The 27,745-nt window shown below is 41.3% G+C and overlaps 1 protein-coding gene across 2 annotated transcripts; it reads right to left on the bottom strand.

Moving 5' to 3' along the window:
* Nucleotides 1-1,261: 1,261 nt before the first annotated feature.
* Nucleotides 1,262-10,091, bottom strand: LOC110538389 (cytochrome b561). 2 transcript variants are annotated; one of them, XM_021625182.2, is made up of 6 exons: nt 9,563-10,091; nt 8,393-8,606; nt 6,523-6,621; nt 4,352-4,455; nt 3,991-4,148; nt 1,262-3,066 (listed from the first exon to the last, which is right to left on the bottom strand). In XM_021625182.2, exons 2-6 carry the CDS (start codon nt 8,601-8,603, stop codon nt 2,871-2,873), a joined length of 768 nt encoding a protein of 255 aa, XP_021480857.2. In that variant the 5' UTR covers nt 8,604-8,606; nt 9,563-10,091; the 3' UTR covers nt 1,262-2,870. The 2 variants fall into 2 exon arrangements, with proteins under 2 accessions (XP_021480857.2, XP_021480856.2); XM_021625181.2 differs by having other exon boundaries at nt 8,393-8,610; nt 9,563-10,081.
* Nucleotides 10,092-27,745: the final 17,654 nt, after the last annotated feature.

The following is a 27,745-nucleotide window of genomic DNA, read 5'->3' on the forward strand; positions in this document are numbered from 1 at the left end:
AACATAACACTGTACTACATACAGTTTTAGCCACGAAAGGGTCAAAGATGTTGGCAGCATGCACACGACTTTAAATGACCCAAGTGGTCATTGAAGGACTAGTTTTATCTGTCCACAAAATGGAACAATGGAAATTAGGTGGTCAGACGTTGTCTTCAATATAGAACAGAAATGGGTCCAAAGCTAATATTTAGGTTAAGGATGTAAACCGAGTTATCAATTGTTGTAGTCAGCCTATATATTCAGAAACGTACAAAACCATCCATTTTGGTTACACTTTCATGAAACAATACACTGAAGAAAGTGGTGTCAAGACTAGGCTACATTACATGGTTGGACTAGATTATGATCTATCTACACAAGGTTGTCAATTGTGATGGATTTAATACCGTTGATTTGATGCAAGTCAATGCAACACAATTACAGTGCAGTTTACCCACCAGTTTGGTTACACCCTTTATCCTCTACTGGCACTTAGTATGAACAACAATCAGCTGAAAACAGATACTTCTCTTACAAGAACATATGAATCTGTGAAGTTTACATTTTTATTTACTGTAGTCTCCATTCTTGTCACTTAAACTAACAGTTTTATGTGTATTGGTGTGCTTGATTATGTTTGGTAATAGGTGGAGGTTCTCCGATCGGTTCATAAACACTCCAACCAGGACGTTGAAGGAAATTAATGAGCTAGTTGATTGGATGCACCTCTTGTTAATATCAAAGGTTAACCCTAAATCTGAGCCTGTTGCAGGAGGGACTTGTCAATGCCCTCAGTCTGATTAACACCCAAAATAACATTTATTTTCAAGAAACTTTTTTTTTTTTTATATATAGTTTGTGTAAATAATTGTACATGCTGTGCTGCATAGAAATGCATGTTTGTTCTCTGCTTACTCCCATGCTGATATAAACATGTAATATGTTTGTATAGCAGTTTATCAATATTTGGAGAGGGAGGCAGAGTACAGGGTGGGGGAACAGCCATCTTTTTTCTCTTGGGCTTGCTGAGCAGAGTTCTGTAAATTGTCTGTATATGTGAGTTGTGGCGTTTTGAAACGAGAAGGTAATAAGAAACATGCGTTTTTAACCCAGTTAAGCGATTTAAAATGTACTTATTTAAAAATGGTTACCACTTCAAGGAAAATAAATGTGGGTCGGCTCCTTTACTTTTAGCTTGTTCACACCATCATCAGTAGCGACGTCTCTTAAAACACGTTCACACAGACTATATCAAACAAAGCACACCCCAAAACACATGCATCTTTAATAAGTTATAGGAAGGCAATAGGTTTTAATAAGTCAGTCAGCAGTACCTATTGTATAGAACAAGTTTCCACAAGTGAAAATAGAGGTAGCGATATTTAATCTAATCTTTACATTATGCTTTAAACTGATTACATGTGAGGACAAGTAGATGCTTCGAACAATACATAACAGACAAACATGGATGCAGCATATTGTACAATTAAATCCAGTTTGGCACACATACTATAACGCCCTTCTATTACAGTAGCTCTGAGCATTTTACACTTATCACAGAAGCATAAAGATATTTACTGAATCGACCCCTTAGCCCAGATAAATGATCCCGATTCTGTAACCCCATATTTTGCAAATAAGATCAGATCAATTGAGCCTTTATTTTAAAAGGATCAGATCCTACAATATTAAGATCACAGAATCTGGATTTAATGTTGAGTGGGCCTACACCTTGCCCTCTACTGGACAGGTCATAACTACTACTACACTGTCATAGTGAAACACATTAAAGTAACTAAGATTAATTGTCTGCATATCACAAAAGAACATGCATTTATTGGACACCTCTCAATATAACTGACCACATACCTATACTGCATCGATTTAATGTAAGAATGTTTAAACCTCCCCACCTTGGTTGTAGTGCCTTTCACCTTTCTAAATCCACGTGTGATCAAGATTGTGAAAATTTGCCATTTAGCAGATGCTTTTTATCCAAAGCACTAAGCCTAATCACTACCTTTGAGTCTTGAGAATTTGATTGGGTATTTCAAGACAGAAAATTACCCAATGCTAAGATTTAATCTGATCAGAAGAACTGGGCCCTGAAACTATTGGATAGGTTTCCCAACCCTCTCCTAGGAGGTAACGTTTCACATTTGTTTTAACTGGCACACCTGATTCAATTAGTCAGGTAACCATGGAGCCTTTGACTAATTGCTTTAGGGTTAAAACTAAAATATATAACATCTGGGTGTGTCCGGGGAGACTGTTGGTGAAAATTCAACCCAGCCAAATATAAGGAATGGTGAAGAAGCTGCTTCAAGAGTACCTAGGGGTCATTTAGAATTCAACCCCAAAAATCCAGGCATCGTTCAGTCACAACTTTGTGCATACTTTTGGTCCTTTATCATAAATTCAATATTATTTTGTCACAATGAACATCCCTGAATGAACTGCAACTTCTAAATTTATCACAAGCTTGAAAGTCATGGAAGTTGTTTGTTAAAAAAGGAGTAACTTCCAGTATAACCCTGCTGCCCTAGATGAAGGCACAACTAATTGGCTTGGACACATGGCTTTGTCCTCACTGAACACTTAGCAAAGGCTATTTTGTTTTTAAGAGACCTAATATGGCACTTTTGTGATGGCTAATCTGTGGCAGCAATCAAATACATTGGTCAAATCAGTCCTGTCATACCTCCATTTCACCACAAGGAGGGTGTAGAACTGCTCTTGATGTGACATGAAATAGAGACAACATATCAGCCAGATCTCCAGCTGGATCTGGAGAGATACTGGGTGTGCAGGCTTTTGTTCCATACCAGATTTGTTTTAAATAAAAGCCTGAGCACACAGTAGCTTTTCAGACCAGAGTGTTTCCTGGTTTAAGGCGAGGTGGGGCTCCCGCCCCCCTCAGTCAGGGTCTTAAAATGTACAGATAAGGCCTCCTCCTCTGGGTGTGGGGGTCTCCTGAAGTCCTCCCGTGTCACCACGTAGCCTACCAGAATCCCAAATGCTACTAGCAGCAGTCCCAGCATGTTACCAAGGATCCCCTCTGGGACGAACTGTGAATATGTGTCCCTGGGAAGAAAAAGTATGTCTGTGTTATATCAATGGAGTTTCTGTTGTGATACAGTACAGCCTAATGTGAATTAACATTTGTAAAGAATCATTAGTTATAATATTTCTGTGCGACTCATCAAGATGGCCTTAAGCATAACATATGGCACCAAACAGGAGAATGATTCATAATGTGCAAAGACTCAATTAAAATCCATGTCTGACCACATTGTCATAAAGATGGCCCAGACAGCAAAATCCCAGCTTTCCCCAAACATACCCTGTACAATAATTAACTGCCCTATGATTTAGCAGGGTAGAGCTGGGTAAAGTAGTAGCACTTCAACATCATCCAGTGACAAACACACCACTGACTTGAACATCTGGCACGTCTCTTACCATGACTTTTTTTTAAACCGTTTTCATGATATCCAATTGGTAGTTAGTCGTCTCGTCGCCGCAACTCCCATATGGACTCGGGAGAGGCGAAGGTCGAGAGCAGTGCGTCCCCCGAAACACAACCCAACCAAGCCACACTGCTTCTTGACACAACAGCCGCTTACCCCTCGGAAGCCAGCAGCACCAATGGGTCAGAGGAAACACTGCACACCTGGCGACAGTGTCAGTGCGCACTGCACCCGGCCCGCCACAGGAGTTACTTGTGCACGATGGGACAGGAACATCCCTGCCGGACTACGCTGGGCCAATTGTGCGCCGCCCCATGGGTCTCCCAGTCGCGGACGGCTGCAACAGACCCTGGACTCGAACCCAGAATCTCTAGTGGCACTGCGATGCAGTATCTTGCACCACTCGGGAGGCCCACCAAACTACTTTTCACCCAATAATTATGTGCATTTGTGTATTTTAGCATGCCATTTTCATACATTTCTTCATTGTACGTGGTGGTAGTATATTGGAACTGAGCCCCTGCATAGTAATACTCACTGGATACTGAAGAACAATTTCTCTGAAATGCCCAGTAGGCAGGTGGCTAGGGACATAGCGAGCATGGCCAGGCCAAAGAAGACATGTAGTGGCAGGTACCAGCTCCGCAGCGCCATTAACGTCCCAGGGAAGAGGAAGAAACCAAGCCCCATCAGCCACTGAGGGAGTAGAGGACCAATGTTATTAAACGATTATGCCTATTAGAATGTAATATGAGAGCTACTGCCTGTATACAGCTAGGTTCTCAGTGCAAACAGTACATTAATTGGAATTCTGATACAAGGAAAAAGTTTAAATTATTAGCTTGATTTGTGTGTGTGCACGTGACTGCATGTGTGCACAGAAGGAGGCGAGGGCTGACCTGTACACAGAAGAGAACAAAGGTGAGCATGCCACACCAGCTGTGGAGGGAGTACATGTTGGGGATCTTGTTATGATTATGGAAGTCAAACACAGCCACGATACCTGAGGAGATACAATGATACATGCGGTCAATCTTTCCCATTCATTTTGTATAGAACAATGTTGATCAATTATGAATTATGATTTTACCTGCCTCCAAGTATGGATATATGGGTATTATTTACATGACACTGCTTGCAAACCAAATGTTTCTCTAGTCAGTAAGGATTGCCTGAAGCCCGATTTCAGCGTTTAAACTGACGACCGGTTTGGATACACCTGCCTGTTTCCATGACTACTCCAGACCTCAGTACATGACGCAGGCTACTGCGATTCAGCTTTAGACGCCCATGCCGCACCACTGATTCGTGGTTAGCATGCGCAGTCTCATCTTACCTGTGTTCATAACCTACTACGTTTGTAAAACATCTTTTTTGACTTTGCCAGTTCCCTGGGAGCCTCACCATCTCTAGCTAACTTGAACTCACAAAATAATGAAAAAAAAGGACTTTTAGGTCCTCCAATCGGTATTGGCATTGCAAAATCCTAATCGGTCGACCAAATTCAGACACACAAATCATTATTTTGTGAGTTCAAGTTAGCTAGAGATGGTGATGACAATTACAACAATACTTAATGAACACTTATTTTAATATAATACATAAAGAAAATGTTCAATTTGGTTTAAATAATGCAAAAATAGTGTTGAGAAAGTAAAAGTGCAATATGTGCCATGTAAAAAAGCTAACATTTAAGTTCCTTGCTCGGAACATATGAAAGCTGGTGGTTACTTTTAACACGAGTCTTCAATATTCCCAGGTAAGAAGTTTTAGGTTGTAGTTATTATAGGACTATTCCTCTCTATACCATTTGTATTTCATTTACCTTTGACTATTGGATGTTTTATAGGCACTATAGTATTGCCAGCCTAATATCAGGAGTTGATAGGCTTGAAGTCAAACAGCACTGTGCATGAAGCATTGCTAAGTGCTGATGGCAAATGCAGTCAAGTTTGAATGAATGCTTACGAGCCCGCTGCTGCCTACCACCGCTCAGACTGCTCTATCAAATCATAGACTTAATTATAATAAAAACACAGAAATACGAACCGTTGGTCATTAATAGTCAAATCTGGAAACTAATTTTGAAAACAAAATGTTTATTCTTTCAGTGAAATACGGAACCGTTCCATATTTTATCGAACAGGTGGCAACTCTAAGTCTAAATATTGCACAACCTTCAATGTTATGTCATAATTACGGTCTTTGTTAAGAAATTGTCTTCACAGTTCGCGAAGAGCCAGGTGGCCCAAACTGCTGCATATACCCTGGCTCTGCTTGCACTGAATGCAAGAGAAGTGACAATTTCCCTAGTTAATATTGCCTGCAACATGATTTCTTTTAACTACATATGCATGTTTAAAAATATTTTAAAAAACACTTGTGTATTGATTTTAAGAAGGGCATTGATGTTTAAGGTTAGGTACATTTGTGCTTATTTCGCAAATGCGCTTTTATTAAATCACCCGTTTGGCGAAGTTGAAGGCTGTGATTCGATGATAAATTAACAGGCATTGCATTGATTATATGCAACGCAGAACAAGCTAGTTAACCTAGTAATATCATTAACAATGTGTAGTTAACTAGTGGTTATGTGAAGACTAAACTTATCTTGTAAATAAACAATGTTAACTAGCAACTTAGCTTGGCTCCTTGCAGCCACAAGGTCCTTTTGATGCTGCACTCACGTAACAGGTGGTCAGCCTGTCACGCAGTCTCCTCTCGGATTGCAATGCAATAGGAGTCCAAAAAGGCTGATTTCAAGTTCATAACAATTGGTAATCTGCCCTAATTAATTGGCCAAGCCGATTAATCGGTAGACCTCTAGTCTGAATGACTGATCTGGCCCTAGAGAACTTATTTATGACCCTCCAATAGTTAAGCCCACTTGTCTTGCGTGGTGGGACAAACATGTCTGTCTATACACACACACACGCATATATTCAACTAGCTAGCTTAGGCATTTTATATACACAGTAGCTACAACTTTAGATTAGTTTAGAATGTTTGGGTTCAAGGGGAAAGGGCCAAAACAACAAGTCTTGTCCATAGACACCCACACAGGCCTTACCCACTATGCTGATAATGAGGGCGAGAAGGTGGAGCACAGCATGGAGAATCTTGACGTTGCGTTTGCTTTCATTTCTAAATACTCTGTACACCAGGATCGCTGTGAGAGAAACAATTCTGGTTAACATTCACATAAGACTAATCAAATAGAATAATTTCCACAAGAAGATGATAATAAAGTCAAGCCTGTCTAAATATACAGTGGTCCGACTTAACACCATAAAATAAAACTGTTCACCTTCAAACACTGCTTTTGCACCTTAATCTGCTGTAACCATTTAAAAGGTTAGTCATTACTTTTGTCATAGTACCATAATCACACCCAACATGGCACCAAGGGCAATAACAGGTATGAGGCTACAAAAGAAAGGGTGAATCCGGGTAGTTATGGGGGTGTTTTAGTCCCAGTGAGCTTGAGGTGAAGGTTAAGTAAGGTGAGGCTTTGAGTGGGGCAGAAGTCATTCAACAAGACCACTATAATGCATTTTCACAAACACTTGACAAGTAGCTGCCACCAAGGTCTCAGCAGCACATAGGGTTGGTTAGCATAAAAAATGTTACAGAAATGCTATGAGAACAAACTATTCAACTGAGTCTTTGTATTATTACAATTATAAAGAAATTATATTAACCTTACAGAAACAATGTTCCAGGCAATTGTATTTGCTGTCTGTCTCCTGATCCCACTAAGGACAGCTGGTTCCCCTGGAGGGTGTTTTCATCCCAGCTCCATTTGGACTGACCGCTCACATTAAGGTGTAAGTGACCTTTACGGTTTAATGTCCTAATTAAATTGTTGTAGCAAGGTTAGGAATAAAGGAGGCTATAGCTGACTTAATAACAAGCAGCTGTTTTATTTTACACCACAAAGGAGACTTTATTTACATTGTCAATGGCTGAATAACTTATTTTTCTCATTACAAATCATGATTCAGGGACCAATGGAAAACCCTTTGACAACGTTTGCTTTCATTGCAACTGTTTTCCAGTAAGTGTTTATCATAGTAATATTTATGGGAACAAATCCCTGCATTACTAATATCTCTCACACAGAGGGGGAGAAACACAACGGCCTAGAAACAAACAAAATAAAGTCCCGGCTCCTCCCACCCTAATAGCATTAGGAATGTATTCCTGTTGCAGTGTGCCTTTAGGCCTGTGCCCTGTGTAGCATTAGCATCACACTAATGCAATAGGTCAGAAGACCCCTAGGCTAACAGAGCAGACATCAGAGAAGACAACTGCCATTGTGGCTCAAAGAAGAGACACTGTGGCTTCAGCTTCCCTTTGTTCATCTACCTCCATCGCTCCATGCTACCAGTAAAACAAATTGTATTGGTTGCATACACATATTTAGCAGATGTTACTGCAGGTGTAGCAAAATGCTTGTGTTCCTAGCTCCAACAGTGCAATAGTATCTAACAATACACACAAAACTAAAAGTAAAATAAGAACTATTAGGACGAGCAATGTCGAGTCCAGTGTGTGAGATACATATACACCGGACTCAACATTGTATACAGGTATGATGGGATGTGTAGACAGCATATGGATAGAATAAATAGTATATCTGAAGAATACATTGATGTTAATAGTATATTTACAGCAATAGTTAAATAGGATAGGCCTTGACTAGAATACAGTATATACATATGAAGTAGGTAAAACAGTATGTCAACATTATTAAAAGTGACCAGTGTTCCATGTCTATGTACATAGGGCAGCAGCAATGGAGAGCTACTTTATTACTCTACATTACCAGTTAGATCACTGGGACAATGAGCCATTAATTGAGGCAATTTATAAAAAGGTGTTAAATTCCTGGAGGAATGGATTTAATTCTAATTTTAGTTGGTTTAATTCTGCCCTACCATCTCCATAGAGCAAGACCAGGCCCAGGACCATGCAGAGGGGATGTACATTGAACTCCTGTCCCGAACCGTCCCAGGCGTAGCCTCCGTGATAGCTGCCCATCCACACGCCCGTGATCACCACACAGGCCAGGCCCAGAACCTGAGTCCCCCCCACGTACCACGGGAAGGAGCCCAGGCCTTGCATGGCCCGCTGAGGGCTATCTTCCATGGTCTGTCTTGGAGGGGGGACGGATAGAAAGAGAGGGGGAGAATGATGGTTTAGTCCAGTGGTTCAAAAAGGTATGCGTTATGATGACTAGTTTCCTGACTGAACCAACCAGGAAAACCTCCAGGCCCATGTCAAGACCCACCTATAGCTTTCTGAAAAGACCTTGGACTCATGAACAAAACCTGTGATCTGAATCTTTACCTAGTCTCTTACCAGTCACCACCCTAAAGGAGTCAGAGAAATAACCAAATATTGGATCAGTCTAGTCATGTCTCTGGGATTGAGATAAACAGAAGCGTCCTCTTCCTGCGCTGCTTCTAGGCTCATGTGATGATGTGCGTGTTTGACTGCAGAGCGCTACACTGGGGAAACACACATCCATGTGAAAAACACTTACATGGCTGGGTGTCTGCTCTTCAGTTGAATAACAGTTTGTTATAGGCTATGAGTATGACTGTTTATTCAACGTGATTGTGTATTCAGTTGAATATTTGTTATAGGAGTATGACAGCGTTTTTATTCAAAGTGTGTGTATTCAGTTAACATTGTGTTGCTTAGCTTAGCCTACACCACCTTGTTTTTTTACTAGATTGTATACAGCTACAGAGGAAAGTTACTTTCGTAGGTAAGGATAACTTATGCAGCAAGTTAGGAGAATTAACCTAGCAGGTTAGAATAATTAGGTTAAGAAAATAGTTAACTAATAAGCTCTCCTAACCTGCTACGAAACGTCAAAACCCTTATTTTTGGCTACTGATTGGATTTGAGACGGATGCAGGTCAGAAACAAGAACCAAATATCGCGCATGTTGTGATTAAATGTACTCAAACTATTGACAAACAAAACACTATTTATAGGCTATCCTCGACTATAATGTTGGATACCACACGTCTAGGAGCTATATCCTATCATACAACTTCAAGCGCAAACATCCATATGGTAGGACATGTTCCACTTACCGTTTGGTCCTCAAATAACCTGCTTTCCCAGCAAGTCTGAGAGGGAGTGGATATCCTTGTTCCGCTCCTTTTGTGTGTTTTGGAAGGATTCCTAGATACGCCTACAATTTTCGTAGTAATCTCATTACTTAAGAAATGCAATAAAGTCCTATAGCCTAAGCTTGCCACTAAATATTTTACAATACGCTTTCTTACTCCTCACGCGCGCTTCACAAAAACGTCGCGGGTGGGTGGATCTGTCGACTAGTCGTGACAGAAACAGTGGCGCAGCTAAATGTTGAGTTGACAGAGAAATACGTTATACACTCCCTCTCTCCCTTCAATTAGCACCAAACATATAGGAGGGAGGAGCACAAACAGCCTTCAGAGAGGATGACGTCTGGCACCGCACTGACGAAAATGTCCAAAGGTCTATTACCTTGGCTACTCAGGGCGTTCTTGCAGATGCAGACCCGGCATTGAATCAAAGCAATTCATTAAAAAGGCATAATGACCAATTAGTTGACTGCTTTAATTGATACTGATGCATATTGGATAAAGATGGGCTGTGCGATCTCCTCTGTTCGTTTAGACTGACAGCACAATTCTGAACTGTTTAAGCTAATTGGTCTTTTGAAAAAAAGAGTTGACGTGAAAAGATCGGATGTGATTGGTCAAAAGATCAATTAGTGGAAGAAACTATCAGAATTGGTCTGCCTGTGTAAACGCATCCTAAATCAAATCAAAATCAAATCAAATGTATTTATATAGCCCTTCGTACATCAGCTGATATCTCAAAGTGCTGTACAGAAACCCAGCCTAAAACCCCAAACAGCAAGCAATGCAGGTGTAGAAGCACGGTGGCTAGGAAAAACTCCCTAGAAAGGCCAAAACCTAGGAAGAAACCTAGAGAGGAACCAGGCTATGAGGGGTGGCCAGTCCTCTTCTGGCTGTGCCGGGTGGAGATTATAACAGAACATGGCCAAGATGTTCAAATGTTCATAAATGACCAGCATGGTCAAACAATAATAATCACAGGCAGAACAGTTGAAACTGGAGCAGCAGCACAGCCAGGTGGACTGGGGACAGCAAGGAGTCATCATGTCAGGTAGTCCTGAGGCGTGGTCCTCCGAGAGAGAGAAAGAAAGAGAGAAAGAGAGAATTAGAGAGAGCATACTTAAATTCACACAGGACAGGAGAAGTACTCCAGATATAACAAACTGACCCTAGCCCCCCGACACAAACTACTGCAGCATAAATACTGGAGGCTGAGACAGGAGGGGTCAGGAGACACTGTGGCCCCATCCGATGACACCCCCGGACAGGGCCAAACAGGAAGGATATAACCCCACCCACTTTGCCAAAGCACAGCCCCCACACCACTAGAGGGATATCTTCAACCACCAACCTACCATCCTGAGACAAGGCCGAGTATAGCCCACAAAGATCTCCGCCACGGCACAACCCAAGGGGGGGGGGGGCAACCCAGACAGGAAGATCACATCAGTGACTCAACCCACTCAAGTGACGCACCCCTCCCAGGGACGGTATGAAAGAGCCCTAGTAAGCCAGTGACACAGCCCCTGTAATAGGGTTAGAGGCAGAGAATCCCAGTGGAAAGAGAGATAGCCCAGCTTTGGATGTTTGTGTTGAACAATAAAGATGCAGGAAAGAACAGTTTATTTAATTAAAGTAGGCTATTATTTCAAAGTAATTACTAATATTTCAAAGTAAGTTTTTGCCCACGCTGCATGTGACTATATCCGTCTGCTAATACATGACTATTAAAGGCCTACTTTTATTAGAAAAAAATGCATCCAAAAAATATATTTTTAGATATATATTTTTTAATTGTATTATTATTATGACTTTTAAGGTGGTGCTGCAGCACCCTCAGCATCCCTACATCCTGAGGCTATAAACATATGGTAAAATATGGTGGTAGATCTTTAATGTTATTGGGCTGTTTTGCTTCCACAGGACCGACCTGTGGCCCTTGTTAAGGTCAACGGCATCATGAACTTTACCAAGTACCAGGACATTTTAGCCAAAAACCTGGTTGCCTCTGCTAGGTAGAGGCCAAGTGGACAATCCAGCAAGACAATAACCCCAAGCACTAATCAAAATCCACAAAGAAATGGTTAATTGACAACAAAATCAACATTTTGCAATGGCCATCTCAGTCTCAGGGCTTGAACCCCATTGAAAACCTGTGGTTTGAATTGAAGAGGGCAGTCCATAAGCGTAGAGGAAGGATATCAAGGATCTGGAAAGATTCTGTATGGAGGAATGGTCTAAGATCCCTCCCAACATGTTCTCCAATATCATAAAACATTTTAGAAAAAGGCTCAGTGTCATTATCCTCGCAAGGGGAGGGTACAAGAGTATTGAAAACAGGGGTGCCAATAATTATGACTCCTATCTTTTTTAGATTATGATACTTGTTAAACACATTTTTTGTCTCTGAGCAACTGTATTATTTATTATAAATTAATATGATTTCCAAAATGTTTTGAGCATACAATACAGCCTAGCTCAGTATTCGTTGCTCATCTTTATCAAGGGTGCCAATAATTATGGACATGACTTTATCTGAATAGTTTGGCAACTTAATCTGCTGGGTTTAATGTTGAAAATCTAGGTTTAGCACACAAATCGGTCTAAAAAATATTTTGTCTGGTTGCATAATATGAAATTAGGACATTTTGTTAATTAAAGGTAGACTCAGCGAAATGATGTTGCCACGAGGAACACCACAGATATTGAGATGAGCGAGATGCAAGACTTCTCTCTCACGCTGTCACACACAGTATCTGCAAATGTTGTAAGCGTTTGCTTCAAGCTCTTCACAGCCTGATTCGCCAAGGCACCAAAACAGTGGAGAAGTTGAGCCTCGCGCTCTTATTTGTTGTGGAAATTGACCCACTATGCTGTTTACTTTCTGCATCTACGTCATATAGCTGAGTCTACCTTTAAATCACACATCTCAGCAAAACACTTGATGGCAGAAGCTCCGCTTGTGAATATACCACTTCCCCAAATTATCCTTAAGAGGGAGACAAAGACTTCAAGACTTCGTGACCAAAGGCCGCGTTACGCTTGATAGTTTACGTAAGGCAATTTGCCGTAGCCCTAATGTGATTTCCCGAATAGGCTACTATAGAAGCAGACACTTTCAAAGTTTTGTAGTAAGTGTTCACTTTCTGAAGGACAGCAAATTTGCCAGTGTTACCTAGTATTGCTTTTTCAGTGTTGATTCAGGTGTTATTAAGTGTATAATTAATAGTGTAAATATTCCCAGTTTTGGTGTTAATAACCAGTGTTAAACCAAAACTACACCCATCATTATCATATTTTCCAGCATGCTCTATTGCAGGTAGATTTGTTTTTGTTTTGTTTTAAATATCCATGTTTTTGTATATACATAGATTAATTTATTTTATACTACTCAAATATCAATAACATACATTTTTCTAAACTAATCCAATCTGTTACGTGGACTTATTGCACCGGTGACTGAAATTGTTGTTCCAGTTTAGATGGTTTAGGTAGTCTCATATCTTAGTCTTCGAAACCCAGCAGTCAATCAAAATGTTGGATATCCCTGCTCTGGCTGGATTACAATAGGAATTACACATCACTTTGCAAATCATCATAATGTGACTTGCAGGCCTGAACCTTGAGTTTCAGGCAGCTGTATTAGAGTAAAACAATGCCCTCAAAATAAGGACTCATTAAAAACTTGTTGTATTGCGTTATTAAATCATTTTCATTTTAATGACAACATATTAACTTAGAATCTCACTTGGTGAAGGCTACAGGACTGAAAATGGATGAATACAACAATTATGTTGCATTAATCCATGTCTCTGTCACTAACAAATACAGTCATGGGTGGTAACTCTACAAGTTACTCGAAAGGCAAGGCACTCTGGGAAATATACAAATAAGGCTTTACACTAAGTAAGTAAGTAATTTAACACTGAAAAATGATGACCCATACAGACACTGTCAGTGTTGATTTAACACTGTGGAATTTGCTGTGTACTCATTTTGCCATGGGGCAGAGATATTTTTTTTGCAGTTTTACAGCAAATATCCTGCAATTTAAACCCTTTTGCCATGGGGTGGAGAGAAATGTTTGCAGTCTTAAAGCCAATTTCCTGCAATTCTACACATTTTGCCAAGATGCATGCCATGTTAATGATATCTGAGTGAGAGTGAATGACAAAATGAATGGGGGCTCCTAAAAGTCAGGGCCCCTAGTCACATGCCCTGCCTGCCCGTTCGGTATTCAGTCATGGTTACTACAAGTTTAGATAGCTGGCTAGACTCATTTTTATATCCAGAACAGAACCAAATTTCTAAATTGCACTTTGTGTATTCTACTATTGTAACTGTAGGTTAAGACCCCTACGTAGTAAAATGTTTTTTGTAAGAGTTATTTTCTGGTAAGCAATTGCTTATGTCGCTTATTCCTGGAGCCGGCCCTGCTGCTCTTGTCCAGAGGTCTGGGTTATTCTGGCATAGTCCGTTAGAAACTTGCCTCTGTATGCTACCACAGGAGCCAAGGTTCAAGTCCCAAAAATTTGAGTAGCACGTTGGGTTCATTGGACCTATTGGGTCAGGTATCAGAGAAGTGATATTGCGTCACAGGGAACTAACCATTGTAGCCTATGTATAAGGTTGCACTCTATGGTTGATCTCCCTCTTTAGTAGGCTAGTGTGAAGACAGACAGACAAACTGATAATTCCCACACTCTGTCGATTGTTCTAAAAAACTATATTTGCTGACCGTATCATGTACTGTAGCGTAGATAGTCATAAATGGGGAGGTACAAATATAGCCAACTTTTGCCTTACTGAAACTCCATTTGATGTGTCTAGGCCAATGTTTGACTTATGACATCATTTTACTTTATATTGTAAGTGGGGCACATTTCATATTTCAATTGAAGATTGCTCTCTCTCTTATTAGGTGTGTGGATGAAGGCACTACCACCATGATGCCGAAAAAAACTGATAAAGAGACAAACATCAGTAAATTAACTAATAGCCATTTGGTTCCTGTTTGAACTTTTTTACTTGTAATGGAATGAAAATGAGAGAAAGGTGTAGAATGAACATGCACATACTGCATGCTGTGACGGGGCTTCATTTCGCCTCAGTCCGTCTGAAAACAGACAGAAAGGGAACATTTTAGCAGAGTCACCAGATGTATCTCTCCCTTTGCTCAAGAACCCTGCCAGTAATTCTAGCGAGGAACTAGCCATGTCCCCCTTCTCAGTAAGGGCTCTAGTCACATCTCCCTGCACACAGGAATGAGATTGATATTACATTTTCCCAGGCTCCAGCCATGGTTCAACCAGCAGAACCTCCCTGGTCTCTGTAAAATAGCCTTCCAGCCATGACTCTCCAGCAGAACCTCTCTAGTCTCCCTTAAACAGAACTCTAGCCATTCAAACAGCCACACCTCTCTAGTCTCTGTAAAATAGCCCTCTAGTTGTGGTTCAACCAGCAGAACCTCCCTGGTCTGTAAAAGAGCCCTCTAGTCGTGGTTCAACCAGCAGAATCTCATTGATCTGTAAAAAAAAAGCCCTCCAGCCAAGGCACAACCAGCAGAACCTCTCTGGTCTGTAAAAGAGCCCTCCAGCCAAGGCACAACCAGCAGAACCTCTCTGGTCTCCCTTAAACAGAATTCCAGCCATTCAAACAGTCAAACATCTTTCATCTCCTGTAAAAAGTCCTCCCACCAGGGCTTAAGCAGCAGAGCCTCCCTGATTTCCAGTGAGGATCTAGCAATGGCCATACCTCTTAGCCATAGTTCAACCAGCAGAACCTCCCAAACTTTCAGACAGTAGAAATTAGATACAAATTCCTGGTTCCCGTATTGGTGGCTCCATTGCAGCTGCTTGTTCAGACCATAGCATCCCTATGCAGGAGCTTCAGACAGCTGTGGAGAGGGTGTCATTGTGCTTCAGTCAAGCAGAATCACTGGATGTATCTCCCCCTATGAGTGTTGTGGCTCCCCTACTTCCTCTAAAGACTATCTTCCATCAAGCTTTTTGTCAGCCACTCCAGGACCAGCCGTCTTGGAGAAGATATGGTGGATTCAACATTTGAAAATGTCATCTCTGTGTTGAGATTTCAGGGGACTTTATCCTCAACTCTGTTGGATGAGGAACAGGATGACCATTCTTCTAATTAGTCCACCTCTTTCAGTCAGAACCCACCACGCTGTGTGTCAGTTAGGCCGGTTGGCAGTGACTCTGAAACTCTCTGAAAACTCCTTGGAGGTCATCCTCTGTTTACCACAACAGGCTTTGGGAAGCTACTCTGATGAAATACTTGATATGATCATGGTAAACATAGTCATTCGAAATGACGATGACCGTGCCAGTAACTCATCGAATGCTGCATCACAGAGCATGTCCTCCCCTGACCTAAACACACCTGACAACCGTGTCGGCCCAGGACAGGAGAGTCCTAAGTGCAATACTGCAGATGATCAAAACTAGGCTCAGCAGTGAGGATATCCTCTCAGGTAAGAGAGCAGTCTCCCAGCAGGTCAACACCAGAGTCCTGGAGGTGGTGGAGAAGATGCAGAGGCAGCTTAATTTCTTAAGGCTTGGGGGCAGTATTCCGAAGTTCGGATGACTGACGTGCCCAAAGTAAATTGCCTGTTACTCAGGCCCAGAAGCCAGAATAGGCATATAATTGGTAGCATTTGATAGAAACACTTTGACATTTCTAAAACTGTTAACATAATGTCTGAGACTATAACAGAATGTATATGTCAGGCGAAAATCCAAAGAAAATCCAACCAGAAATGTTTTTGTTTGTTGAGCTCCCAGGCTCTTATAATGGAAACCTATTGTTTCTATGTAAATCCGTCTCCCAGATTGCAATTCCTATGGCTTCCACTAGATGTCAACAGTCTTTATTCAAGGTTTCAGGCTTGTTTTTTGAGTTTTGAGTTTTGGTGAGTTTTGGTGAGAAGAACACCGGAACAATATCACTCCCTCGTGCGCACTTACTAATGTTCCTTTCCTATTGAACATACTACTTTCCGTATGAAATAATATAGTTTATTTACATTTTAGAGTACCTGAGGATTAGATAGAAACGTTGTTTGACTTGTTTGGACGAAGTATAGCGGTAGCTTTTTGGACTCCTTTGTCTGCATGTTGAACGAGTGGATTGCTGAAATCGATGGCGCCAACTAAACAGACTTTTTGGGATATAAAGATGGATTTTATCTAACAAACAATAATTCGTGTTGTAGCTGGGAGCCTTGGGATTGCAAACAGAGGAAGATCTTCAAAAGTAAGTGATTTATTGAATCGCTATTTGTGATTTTATGAAGCCTGTGCTGGTTGAGAAATATGTTGATGTGGGGCGCCGTCCTCAGACAATCGCATGGTATGCTTTCGTCGTAAAGCCTATTTGAAATCAGACAACACAGTTAGATTAACAAGAATTTAAGCTTTTAAATGATATAAGATACTTTTATGTTACAATTATTTATTTGAATTGCGCGCCCTCCAATTTCACCAGATGTTGTCGGCTTGTGTCCTGCTAGCGGGACGCCTATTAACCTTTATTTTTCTAGGCAAGTCAGTTAAGAACAAATTATTATTTACAATGGGACTCCCAATCACGGACAGTTGTGATACAACTTGTGTAGGTGAGAGTAATCAAAACATGAAGCAAGGCCAATGTCTTCCTTAGAGATCTGCAATGGAGATATTCGAGTTTGTGTTGTTTGTGCTCAACCTGTCACGCCTGCTCCCGCTCTCCCTCTCTGGCTCTAGAGGGCGCCAGGCTGCCCTTCATTACGTACACCTGTCACCATCATTACACGCAGCAGTGCTCATTGGACTCACCTGGACTCCTTCCCTTTGTTGATTTCCCCATCTATAACTGTCTGCTCCCCTGTTTGTTCCCTGTGTCTGCATTAATGTTGTTATGTGTTCACGTCCAGATGGGAACCCGGGGGTGCCTCAGCTAGCTCGTTGGGATTCCACACCTTTGCTGGCTCGAGAGGTTGTCTTGCCTCGGTGGGCTCGCCAGGTGCCCACCCCACGTTATGCTTCAGCCGGCCCATCAGGCTCCCATGCCTCAGCCGGTACGTCGGACTCCCACACCTCAGTGGAAATAAGAAAACAAAAAGTCTATATACAGTGAGTGCAAATTAGGTAAGATAGGGGAGTTAAGGCAATAAATAGGCCATGGTGGCTAAGTAATTACAATATAGCAATTAAACACTGAAACGGTAGATGTGCAGAAGATTAATGTGCAAGTAGAGATACTGGGGTGCAAAGGAGCAAGATAAATAAATAAATACAGTATGGGGATGAGGTAGATATATTGGTTGTTTAAAGCTAGTGAGGAAGATATGAGTCTCCAGCTTCAGTGATTTTTGCAGTTCTTTCCAGTCATTGGCGGTAGAGAACTGGAAGGAAAGGCAACCAAAGGAGAAATTGGCTTTGGGGTTGACCAGTGAGATATACCTGCTGGAGCGCGTGCTACGAGTGGGTGCTGCTATGGTGACCAGTGAGCTGAGATAAGGCGGGGCTTTACCTGGCAGAGACTTGTAGATAACCTGTAGCCAGTGGGTTTGGCGACGAGTATGAAGCGAGGGCCAACCAACGAGAGTGTACAGGTCGCAGTGGTGGGTAGTGTACGGGGCTTTGGTGACAAAACGGATGGCACTGTGATAGACTGCATCCAATTTGTTGAGTAGAGTGTTGGAGGCTATTTTTCAAATGACATCGCCGAAGTCGAACGGTAGGATGGTCAGTTTTATGAGGGTATGTTTGGCAGCATGAGTGAAGGATGCTTTGTTGCAATATAGGAAGCCGATTCTAGACTTCATTTTGGAATGGAGATGCTTAATGTGAGTCTGGAAGGAGAGTTTACAGTCTAACCAGACACCTAGGTATTTGTAGTTGTCCACTTGCATTTAAGAGCAGTTGGAGGCCACGGAAGGAGAGTTGTATGGCTTTGAAGCTCATCTGGAGGTTAGTTAACACATTGTCCAAAGAGGGACCTGTCACCATCATTACACGCAGCAGCGCTCATTGGACTCGCCTGGACTCCTTCCCTTTGTTGATTGCCCCGTCTATAACTATCTGCTCCCCCGTTTGTTCCCTGTGTCTGCATTAATGTTGTTATGTGTTCACGTCCAGACGCTGTCCTTTCCTTTTCCATGTCTGTTGCCATTAAATGTTCACTCCCTGTACCTGCTTCTTGTCTCTACCAGCGTCGACGCTTACACAACCATTATGGTACAGAGGATAATATAAAGGAGATGATGTCACACAGGGCTCAATTGGATGAACTTGTACCCATCCTCCTCAAAACGTTCCATGCAGGTGATTGTAATGCTGACACCTATGTGTAAGAGCTGAAGTTGCACACAAGTTAAATAAAGGTTCAATTAAAAAATTAAAAAAATTTAAAGAACAAAGCTCAACCTCATCACTCTGGATGTGATTGATAAGACTCACGACCTGCTCACCAGAAATCCCAATGTTGTCATGGTGGAAAAGGATGACATTATCCTGGAATCCTCCCTTGACAAATTGGCCTGCAATATACAAAGGCATTTGTTCAAGATGGCAGGTTCTCAGGAGGCTATCCAACAAGCACCAGCAGAAGACTGGTTGTTTGAGGCCATCCTTGAGGTGTTGATAAAATAAGTCCAAAGTCATGATTTATCTGTGTACCAGACTACACTGCCACGTGATAATGTTGCCACAGTCATCATGGACAACACTGAGGTGCTAGCTGTCCTTGCACCCTCAGAAGCTATCTCAAATGATAGCAAGGCTTCCGGACTTGAGTTAATGTATGAATCCATGATCATCAATGAAGTGGAGCAGGAAAAACCACGAGTTGCTCCGTGCGAAGGAAAGACAAGTATACAATTTATTATTCAACTCCTTTTACAATTCAATCAGACTTTTATATTCAGTATATTTTGATGAAGATCATTTCAAGGCAAGTTTAATTTAATGTTTTTAAAAAATATTATTTTCACAGTCTAAAGTGAGCTTAGCCCTTTCTGACCAACCAGAGGTGGCCATGATGACCATGAGAAATATGTGCCCAGGGGGAATAAGATGTTTCAGTTAGACAGTATAGTGAAGATGGATCTCAGTGCTATGTAGTGGCGACCTGTCAATCAGGGCAGGTTGGGCAGGGGTTGCCTGTTTTGCATGTTATTTTGTCATTCATTTGTGTCAAATCAAACTTTATTTGTCAGATGCGCCGAATACAACATGTGTAGACTTACTTACAAGCCCTAGCTTACTTACAAGCTCTTAATCAACGGTGCAGTTCAAAAAATAATTTTAAAAAGTAACACAATATAACAATAACGAGGATATATACAGGGGGTACCGGTACCGAGTCAGTGTGCGGGGGTACAAGTTAGTCGAGGTAATTTGTACATGTAGGTAGGGGTGAAGTGACTATTTATATATAATAAACAGCGAGTAGCAGCAGTGTTCAAAACAAATGGAGTGGGGGGGGGGGGGGTCAATGTAAATAATCCAGTGGCCATTTGATTCATCACGTATCAGTTTGCAAACAATGTAAACACTTTTTAAAATCATTGAGTTAATAAAGCCGGCATACAAATATGGTCTCATTTTTGCTTTCTTGAGTAAGGCAGCTCCAAGATGCAGCTGTTTCAGCCTAGCTCAGTGCATTCTGTGCTGGTGGGGCAGCCAGTGGAAAATATGGAGTTGGTAATGTTCTCTAGTTGCGCCGTGATTGATTCAGTGTTCTGTTCTGTCACTTATGGGGACACTACGACACAGCAAAATCTACGGGGAGAGCTCGAAAATTAAAGCCCCTTGGGCGCTGCCACAGAGTTACATTAGAAGTGCCCATCCAAGAAGGCTCAAGGTCATTGGCCAGAGATAAAATTACGTAAAATCAAGTTATATCTACAGTTGATTTGATTGGACTGATCATGTCAACATCATACCTTAAAAATGTTAGCTAGTATTCATCATCATGAATCAAGTCGACAATCTACTGGCAAATAATTTTTAATCCTTGTCATATGAAGAGAAATTATAGATAAAACGTATTGGTGCTTATCGCTCATTGGTGAGTTCAGGGAACAGGGAGCTCGGGGAAAAACGAGCTCCGACTGGGAAAACACATTTTGAACGGTCATCGAACTCGAAATTGTAAATCGGGAACTCGGGCCTCTTTCTAGAGCTACGACCTGAAGATCACTGACATCATCATTATTCAACCTTGTTTTTTCAGAGTTCCCAGTTGTCTTGAAAGCACCATAAATCCAAATAATGACTTTTATGACAAAATTTGCCCACGAAGGACTGCCACGCCACCTTCCTATTCAAGTGAGCACAGCACAACAAGGTGAGTCCAAAAATGTATTGTATGCTGCTGCATAAATGATGTAATATGCCAGGGAGAAATATATACTGTAGCTAAGAAAGTAATACTAAGTGTATGTTGTGTAGTAAGCTGTTAATAGCCCTAATCATTTGGTCCATTGTCTCGCCTACTGTTCTAACTTGGTGGTGAACATGTAGCCTACAGTATAACCTGTTTTAGAGAAATGTAATCATCGAATATTGTAAGAGTTTTCATTGACTGCTTATATGCCCCCTTTATTTATCCTACGGTTCTGACTCGGTGTACAGGGAAAACAATAAGAATGGCCCATGTTCTGAATTCTGTCACTGTACATTTCAAAAGTGCTGAACAAATAGTTATACTGACTACGCCCGTCCTAGCTTTCTCATTAATGTCTTAATCGAAATTACGTATTGCCTCTTATCCGCTTGTCATCCCCTTATTCCATAGTTTGTACATCTCAATTGTCAGTAGAAACCACGTTTGTTTAAGCAAGTCAGCCATATCAGCAATATTTTTTAAATGAGGCTAAATTAACTGTTTCGCTGCCAGACAAGGCTCGGCTGATAGCCAGGTGTAGAGGTGATAAGGTGTTGGGACTGCTGTTTGGAGAGCTTTATGCAGGCCCCAACAGTTTGTGGGCACTGTTTGTCACCATTATAGTGCAATTAAATGTATCGTGTTGTGTTATGTAGTGTAGTGGCTTTGTTGGCATGCATCCCCCCAAAACAATTTGTTTGCCCCACCAAGATTTACATGCTAAATCGCCACTGGTGCTATGTACTCACACTCCACATGTATGAACTGTGACACTTTCTTCCACTTCTTCTCAGGCAAAGAAAAGACGTCCAGTCCCGGGCTGCCTTCTGAGAATTTGTAGGCGATCGAATAAACCCCCACTTCCACACATACACAATCCATGTCTTTAACATGTCTCCTCCCCTTCATCTACACTGATTTAAGTGGATTTAACAAGTGACATCAATAAGGGATCATAGCTTTCACCTGGATTCACCTGGTCAGTCTATGTCATGGAAAGAGCAGGTGTTCCTAATGTTTGTACGCTCAGTGTAGTATGGCCAACGCAATTGTATTCCAACAATTCTAAGAGTGTATTGTTTTTAGTGACGCAAGAACAATATAAAGAGTATGAAATGCCATTATTTAATGTCAACCCCAGTAACTTATGTGTACATGCTTATGTGTATATTAGCTCATCTATAATGACCGACAATAACCTCACAAACTGATCATCTCTCTGTTTTATTATTTATAGTGACATACCCTAAAAGATCCATTAATACACTTGATTATTCATGTCAGTAAAGGTAATATATGCATTCTCACACTTTCTGTTTTCCTTTTCATTTCCTGTCTCACAACCGGGGGTGGGAGGGTATGAGAGTAACGGAAGATGACATTTGAGTATGACTCGGTAACGGCATGACTCATTTATGACTCACCGCTCATTTCTTTGTTTACAAATGTAGCAGCCCAGGGTCCATTCACAGTTTCACACACAGGGAATAAACCAAACCTCTCCTCATATCAGCTCCTCTGACAGCTCCTCTGACCCTGAGGCCAAAGGCAGGGCAGAGAGGGATGCAGCAAACCTGCACGCACACCCTGAATGACATCTAGACTAAAAAGGTCACTGAGGTTAGCAATGAGCCCTGCAAGCTCAATATATTGTGTGTGTGTATGTGTTAGAGAGCAAGAAAAAGACATTGGTGGTTGATATACATTTTTGGTCAAGGCAAGAAGCCCTTCTAATTGGTGAAAATTGTGCAATGGTTATCAAAATTCACCTGGAATGTCTATGAATATGTTAATGAAAACACAAAGTCTGCAGTGAATGCTGCCTATGACTAAGCCTACTCCGCATTTGCGGGTGACGTGACAGCTCTATCTGTTTCCAGTGCACGCCGACGCTAACCCGTGGCATAGCAAGTGCAGTATCACCATGGTAACAGGCTCTTCATCGCTGTGAAGGGCTGGGGTAAGTGGTGACTGGCTAGAGCTTGGGTAGAATGATCACCAGAGACAGTGTTGATTGGAACCACAGACAAGATATCATAAACATACCCAGTCAAGGGTGAAGAGACTGCGACGGGCAAAGCATAGAAATAGTTATAATCAATTCATAAAAGTTATTACAGAACCCGCTTTAGATTTCTAAATTAAGAAAACATTTCAATATAGAAGAGTTATTTCCAAAACGCAGAAATATATAACTTTCATAAGCATTCACACCCCTGCCTCAATACTTTGTAGAAGCACCTTTGGCGGCGATTACAGCTTTGAGTCATCCTGGGTATGTCTGTATCAGCTTTGCACATCTGGATTTGGGGATTTTCTCCCATTCTTCCTTGCAGATTTTCTCAAGCTCTGTTAAGTTAGATGGTCTTTCCACAGATTTTCAATGGGATTCAAGTCTTGGCTTTTGACTCAATTACATTCTTGTTCTGAAGCCATTCCAGCATTGCTTTGGCTGTATGCTTGGGTCATTGTCCTATTGGAATGTACATCTTTTCTCTAGTCTAAGTTTGTTTGCACTCTGAAACAGGTTGTCATCAAGGATTTACCTGTATTTGGCTCCAGTCATTGTACCCTCTATCCTTAGCAGTCTCCCAGTCCCTGCCATTGAAAAGCTGATAATAAAAATGGTTGAAAAGTATTTTTTCTGCTCATACAGGAATAATAATGGCCTAGTCCACTAATTTGGTGGGGGAAAACAATTTTCATTTATATATACAGTACCAGCCAAAAGTTTTGACACACCTACTCATTCAAGTTTTTTTTCTGTATTTTTTCTATTTTCTACATTGTAGAATAATAGTGAAGACATCAAAACTATAAAATAACACATTTGGAACCATGTAGTAACCAAAAAAGTGTTTAACAAATCAAAATACAGGTTATATTTGAGATTCTTCAAAGTAGCCACCCTTTGCCTTGATAACAGCTTTGCACACTCTTGGCATTCTCTCAACCAGCTTCACCTGGAATGCTTTACCAACAGCCTTGAAGGAGTTTCCACATATACTGAGCATGTGTTGGCTGCTTTTCCTTTACTCTGCAGTCCAACTCATCCCAAACCATCTCAATTGGGTTGAGGTCGGGTGATGGTGGAGGCCAGGTCATCTGATGCAGTACTCCATCACTCTCCTTGGTCAAATAGCCTTTACAGAGCCTGGAGGTGTGTTTTGGGTCATTGTTCTGTTGAAAAACAAATTATAGTCTCACTAAGCACAAACCAGATGGGATGGCGTATCGCTGCAGAATGCTGTGGTAGCTATGCTGGTTAAGTGTGCCTTGAATTTATAAAAGATATCACAGTGTCACCAGAAAAGCACCCCCACACCCTCACACCTCCTCCTCCATGCTTCACGACGGGAACCACACATGAGGAGATCATCCGTTCATTGCTCATATTTCTTGGCCTAAGCAAGTCTTTTCTTCTTATTGGTGTGGTTTAGTAGTGGTTCCTTTGCCGCAATTCGACCATGAAAGCCTGATTCACACAGTCTCCTCTGAACAGTTGATGTTGAGATATGTCTGTTACTTGAACTCTGTGAAGCATTTATTTGGGCTGCAATCTGAGGTGCAGTTAACTCTTGTGAACATATCCTCTGCAGCAGAGGTAACTCTGGGTCTTCCTTTTCTGTGGCAGTCCTCATGAGATCTAGTTTCATCATAGCGCTTGATGGTTTTTGCAACTGCACTAGAAGAAACTTTAAAAGTTCTTGAAATTTTCCGCATTGACTGATCTTCATGTCTTAAAGTAATGATGGTCTGTCATTTCTCTTTGCTTATTTGAGATGTTCTTGCCATAAAATGGACTTGGTCTTTTACCAAATAGCTATCTTCTGTATACCACCCCCACCTTGTCACAACACAACCTATTGGCTCAAACGCATGAAGAAGGAAAGAAATTCCACAAATGAGCTTTTAACAAGGCACACCTTTTAATTGAAATGCATTCCAGGTGACTACCTCATGAAGCTGGTTGAGAGAATGCCAAGAGTGTGCAGCGCTGTCATCAAAGCAAAAGATGGCTACTTTAAAGAATCAAATATAATTTATTGAATTTGTTTAACACTTTTTTTGGTTACTACATGATTCCATATGTGTTATTTCATAGATCTGATGTCTTCACTATTATTCTAAATTGTAGAAAATAGTACAAATTAAGAACAACCCTTGAATGAGTAGGTGTGTCAACTTTTGACTGGTACTGTATATATATATATATATATATATATATATATATATATATATATACAGTGGGGCAAAAAAGTATTTAGTCAGCCACCAATTGTGCAAGTTCTCCCTCTTAAAAAGATGAGAGAGGCCTGTAATTTTCATCATAGGTACACTTCAACCATGACAGACAAAATAAGGAAAAAAAATCCAGAAAATCACATTGTAGGATTTTTTATGAATTTATTTGCAAATTATGGTGGAAAATAAGTATTTGGTCAATAACAAAAGTTTAACTCAATACTTTTTATATACTCTTTGTTGGCAATGACAGAGGTCAAACGTTTTCTGTAAGTCTTCACAAGGTTTTCACACACTGTTGCTGGTATTTTGGCCCATTCCTCCATGCAGATCTCCTCTAGAGCAGTGATGTTTTGGGGCTGTTGCTGGGCAACACGGACTTTCAACTCCCTCCAAAGATTTTCTATGGGGTTGAGATCTGGAGACTGGCTAGGCCACTCCAGGACCTTGAAATGCTTCTTACGAAGCCACTCCTTCGTTGCCCGGGCGGTGTGTTTGGGATCATTGTCATGTTGAAAGACCCAGCCATGTTTCATCTTCAATGCCCTTGCTGATGGAAGGAGGTTTTCACTCAAAATCTCACGATACATGGACCCATTCAGTCTTTCCTTTACACGGATCAGTTGTCCTGGTCCCTTTGCAGAAAAACAGCCCCAAAGCATGATGTTTCCACCCCCATGCTTCACAGCAGGTACAGTGCCTTGCGAAAGTATTCGGCCCCCTTGAACTTTGCGACCTTTTGCCACATTTCAGGCTTCAAACATAAAGATATAAAACTGTATTTTTTTGTGAAGAATCAACAACAGGTGGGACACAATCATGAAGTGGAACGACATTTATTGGATATTTCAAACTTTTTTAACAAATCAAAAACTGAAAAATTGCGCGTGCAAAATTATTCAGCCCCCTTAAGTTAATACTTTGTAGCGCCACCTTTTGCTGCGATTACAGCTGTAAGTCACTTGGGGTATGTCTCTATCAGTTTTGCACATCGAGAGACTGACATTTTTTCCCATTCCTCCTTGCAAAACAGCTCGAGCTCAGTGAGGTTGGATGGAGAACATTTGTGAACAGCAGTTTTCAGTTCTTTCCACAGATTCTCGATTGGATTCAGGTCTGGACTTTGACTTGGCCATTCTAACACCTGGATATGTTAATTTTTGAACCATTCCATTGTAGATTTTGCTTTATGTTTTGGATCATTGTCTTGTTGGAAGACAAATCTCCGTCCCAGTCTCAGGTCTTTTGCAGACTCCATCAGGTTTTCTTCCAGAATGGTCCTGTATTTGGCTCCATCCATCTTCCCATCAATTTTAACCATCTTCCCTGTCCCTGCTGAAGAAAAGCAGGCCCAAACCATGATGCTGCCACCACCATGTTTGACAGTGGGGATGGTGTGTTCAGCTGTGTTGCTTTTACGCCAAACATAACGTTTTGCATTGTTGCCAAAAAGTTCAATTTTGGTTTCATCTGACCAGAGCACCTTCTTCCACATGTTTGGTGTGTCTCCCAGGTGGCTTGTGGCAAACTTTAAACAACACTTTTTATGGATATCTTTAAGAAACGGCTTTCTTCTTGCCACTCTTCCATAAAGGCCGGATTTGTGCAATATACGACTGATTGTTGTCCTATGGACAGAGTCTCCCACCTCAGCTGTAGATCTCTGCAGTTCATCCAGAGTGATCATGGGCCTCTTGGCTGCATCTCTGATCAGTCTTCTCCTTGTATGAGCTGAAAGTTTAGAGGGACGGCCAGGTCTTGGTAGATTTGCAGTGGTCTGATACTCCTTCCATTTCAATATTATCGCTTGCACAGTGCTCCTTGGGATATTTAAAGCTTGGGAAATCTTTTTGTATCCAAATCCGGCTTTAAACTTCTTCACAACAGTATCTCGGACCTGCCTGGTGTGTTCCTTGTTCTTCATGATGCTCTCTGCGCTTTTAACGGACCTCTGAGACTATGACAGTGCAGGTGCATTTATACGGAGACTTGATTACACACAGGTGGATTGTATTTATCATCATTAGTCATTTAGGTCAACATTGGATCATTCAGAGATCCTCACTGAACTTCTGGAGAGAGTTTGCTGCACTGAAAGTAAAGGGGCTGAATAATTTTGGACGCCCAATTTTTCAGTTTTTGATTTGTTAAAAAAGTTTGAAATATCCAATAAATGTCGTTCCACTTCATGATTGTGTCCCACTTGTTGTTGATTCTTCACAAAAAAAATACAGTTTTATATCCTTATGTTTGAAGCCTGAAATGTGGCAAAAGGTCGCAAAGTTCAAGGGGGCCGAATACTTTCGCAAGGCACTGTATGGTGTTCTTTGGATGCAACTCAGCATTCTTTGTCCTCCAAACACGACGAGTTGAGTTTTTACCAAAAAGTTATATTTTGGTTTCATCTGACCATATGACATTCTCCCAATCTTCTTCTGGATCCTCCAAATGCTCTCTAGCAAACTTCAGACGGGCCTGGACATGTACTGGCTTAAGCAGGGGGACACGTCTGGCACT

This window comes from Oncorhynchus mykiss, chromosome 12, assembly GCF_013265735.2.
Source record: "Oncorhynchus mykiss isolate Arlee chromosome 12, USDA_OmykA_1.1, whole genome shotgun sequence".
In the NCBI taxonomy this organism is placed as follows: domain Eukaryota; kingdom Metazoa; phylum Chordata; class Actinopteri; order Salmoniformes; family Salmonidae; genus Oncorhynchus; species Oncorhynchus mykiss.

Bases quoted from the DNA above. Each gene is read 5' to 3' on its own strand.
- LOC110538389 (XM_021625182.2), bottom strand. From the start codon at position 8,603: ATGGAAGATAGCCCTCAGCGGGCCATGCAAGGCCTGGGCTCCTTCCCG. The intron at 4,456-6,522 runs GTAAGGCCTGTG...GTATCTCCTCAG, and splicing joins CCTCATTATCAGCATAGTGG to GTATCGTGGCTGTGTTTGAC. The intron at 4,149-4,351 runs GTCAGCCCTCGC...CTACTCCCTCAG, and splicing joins TTGTTCTCTTCTGTGTACAG to TGGCTGATGGGGCTTGGTTT.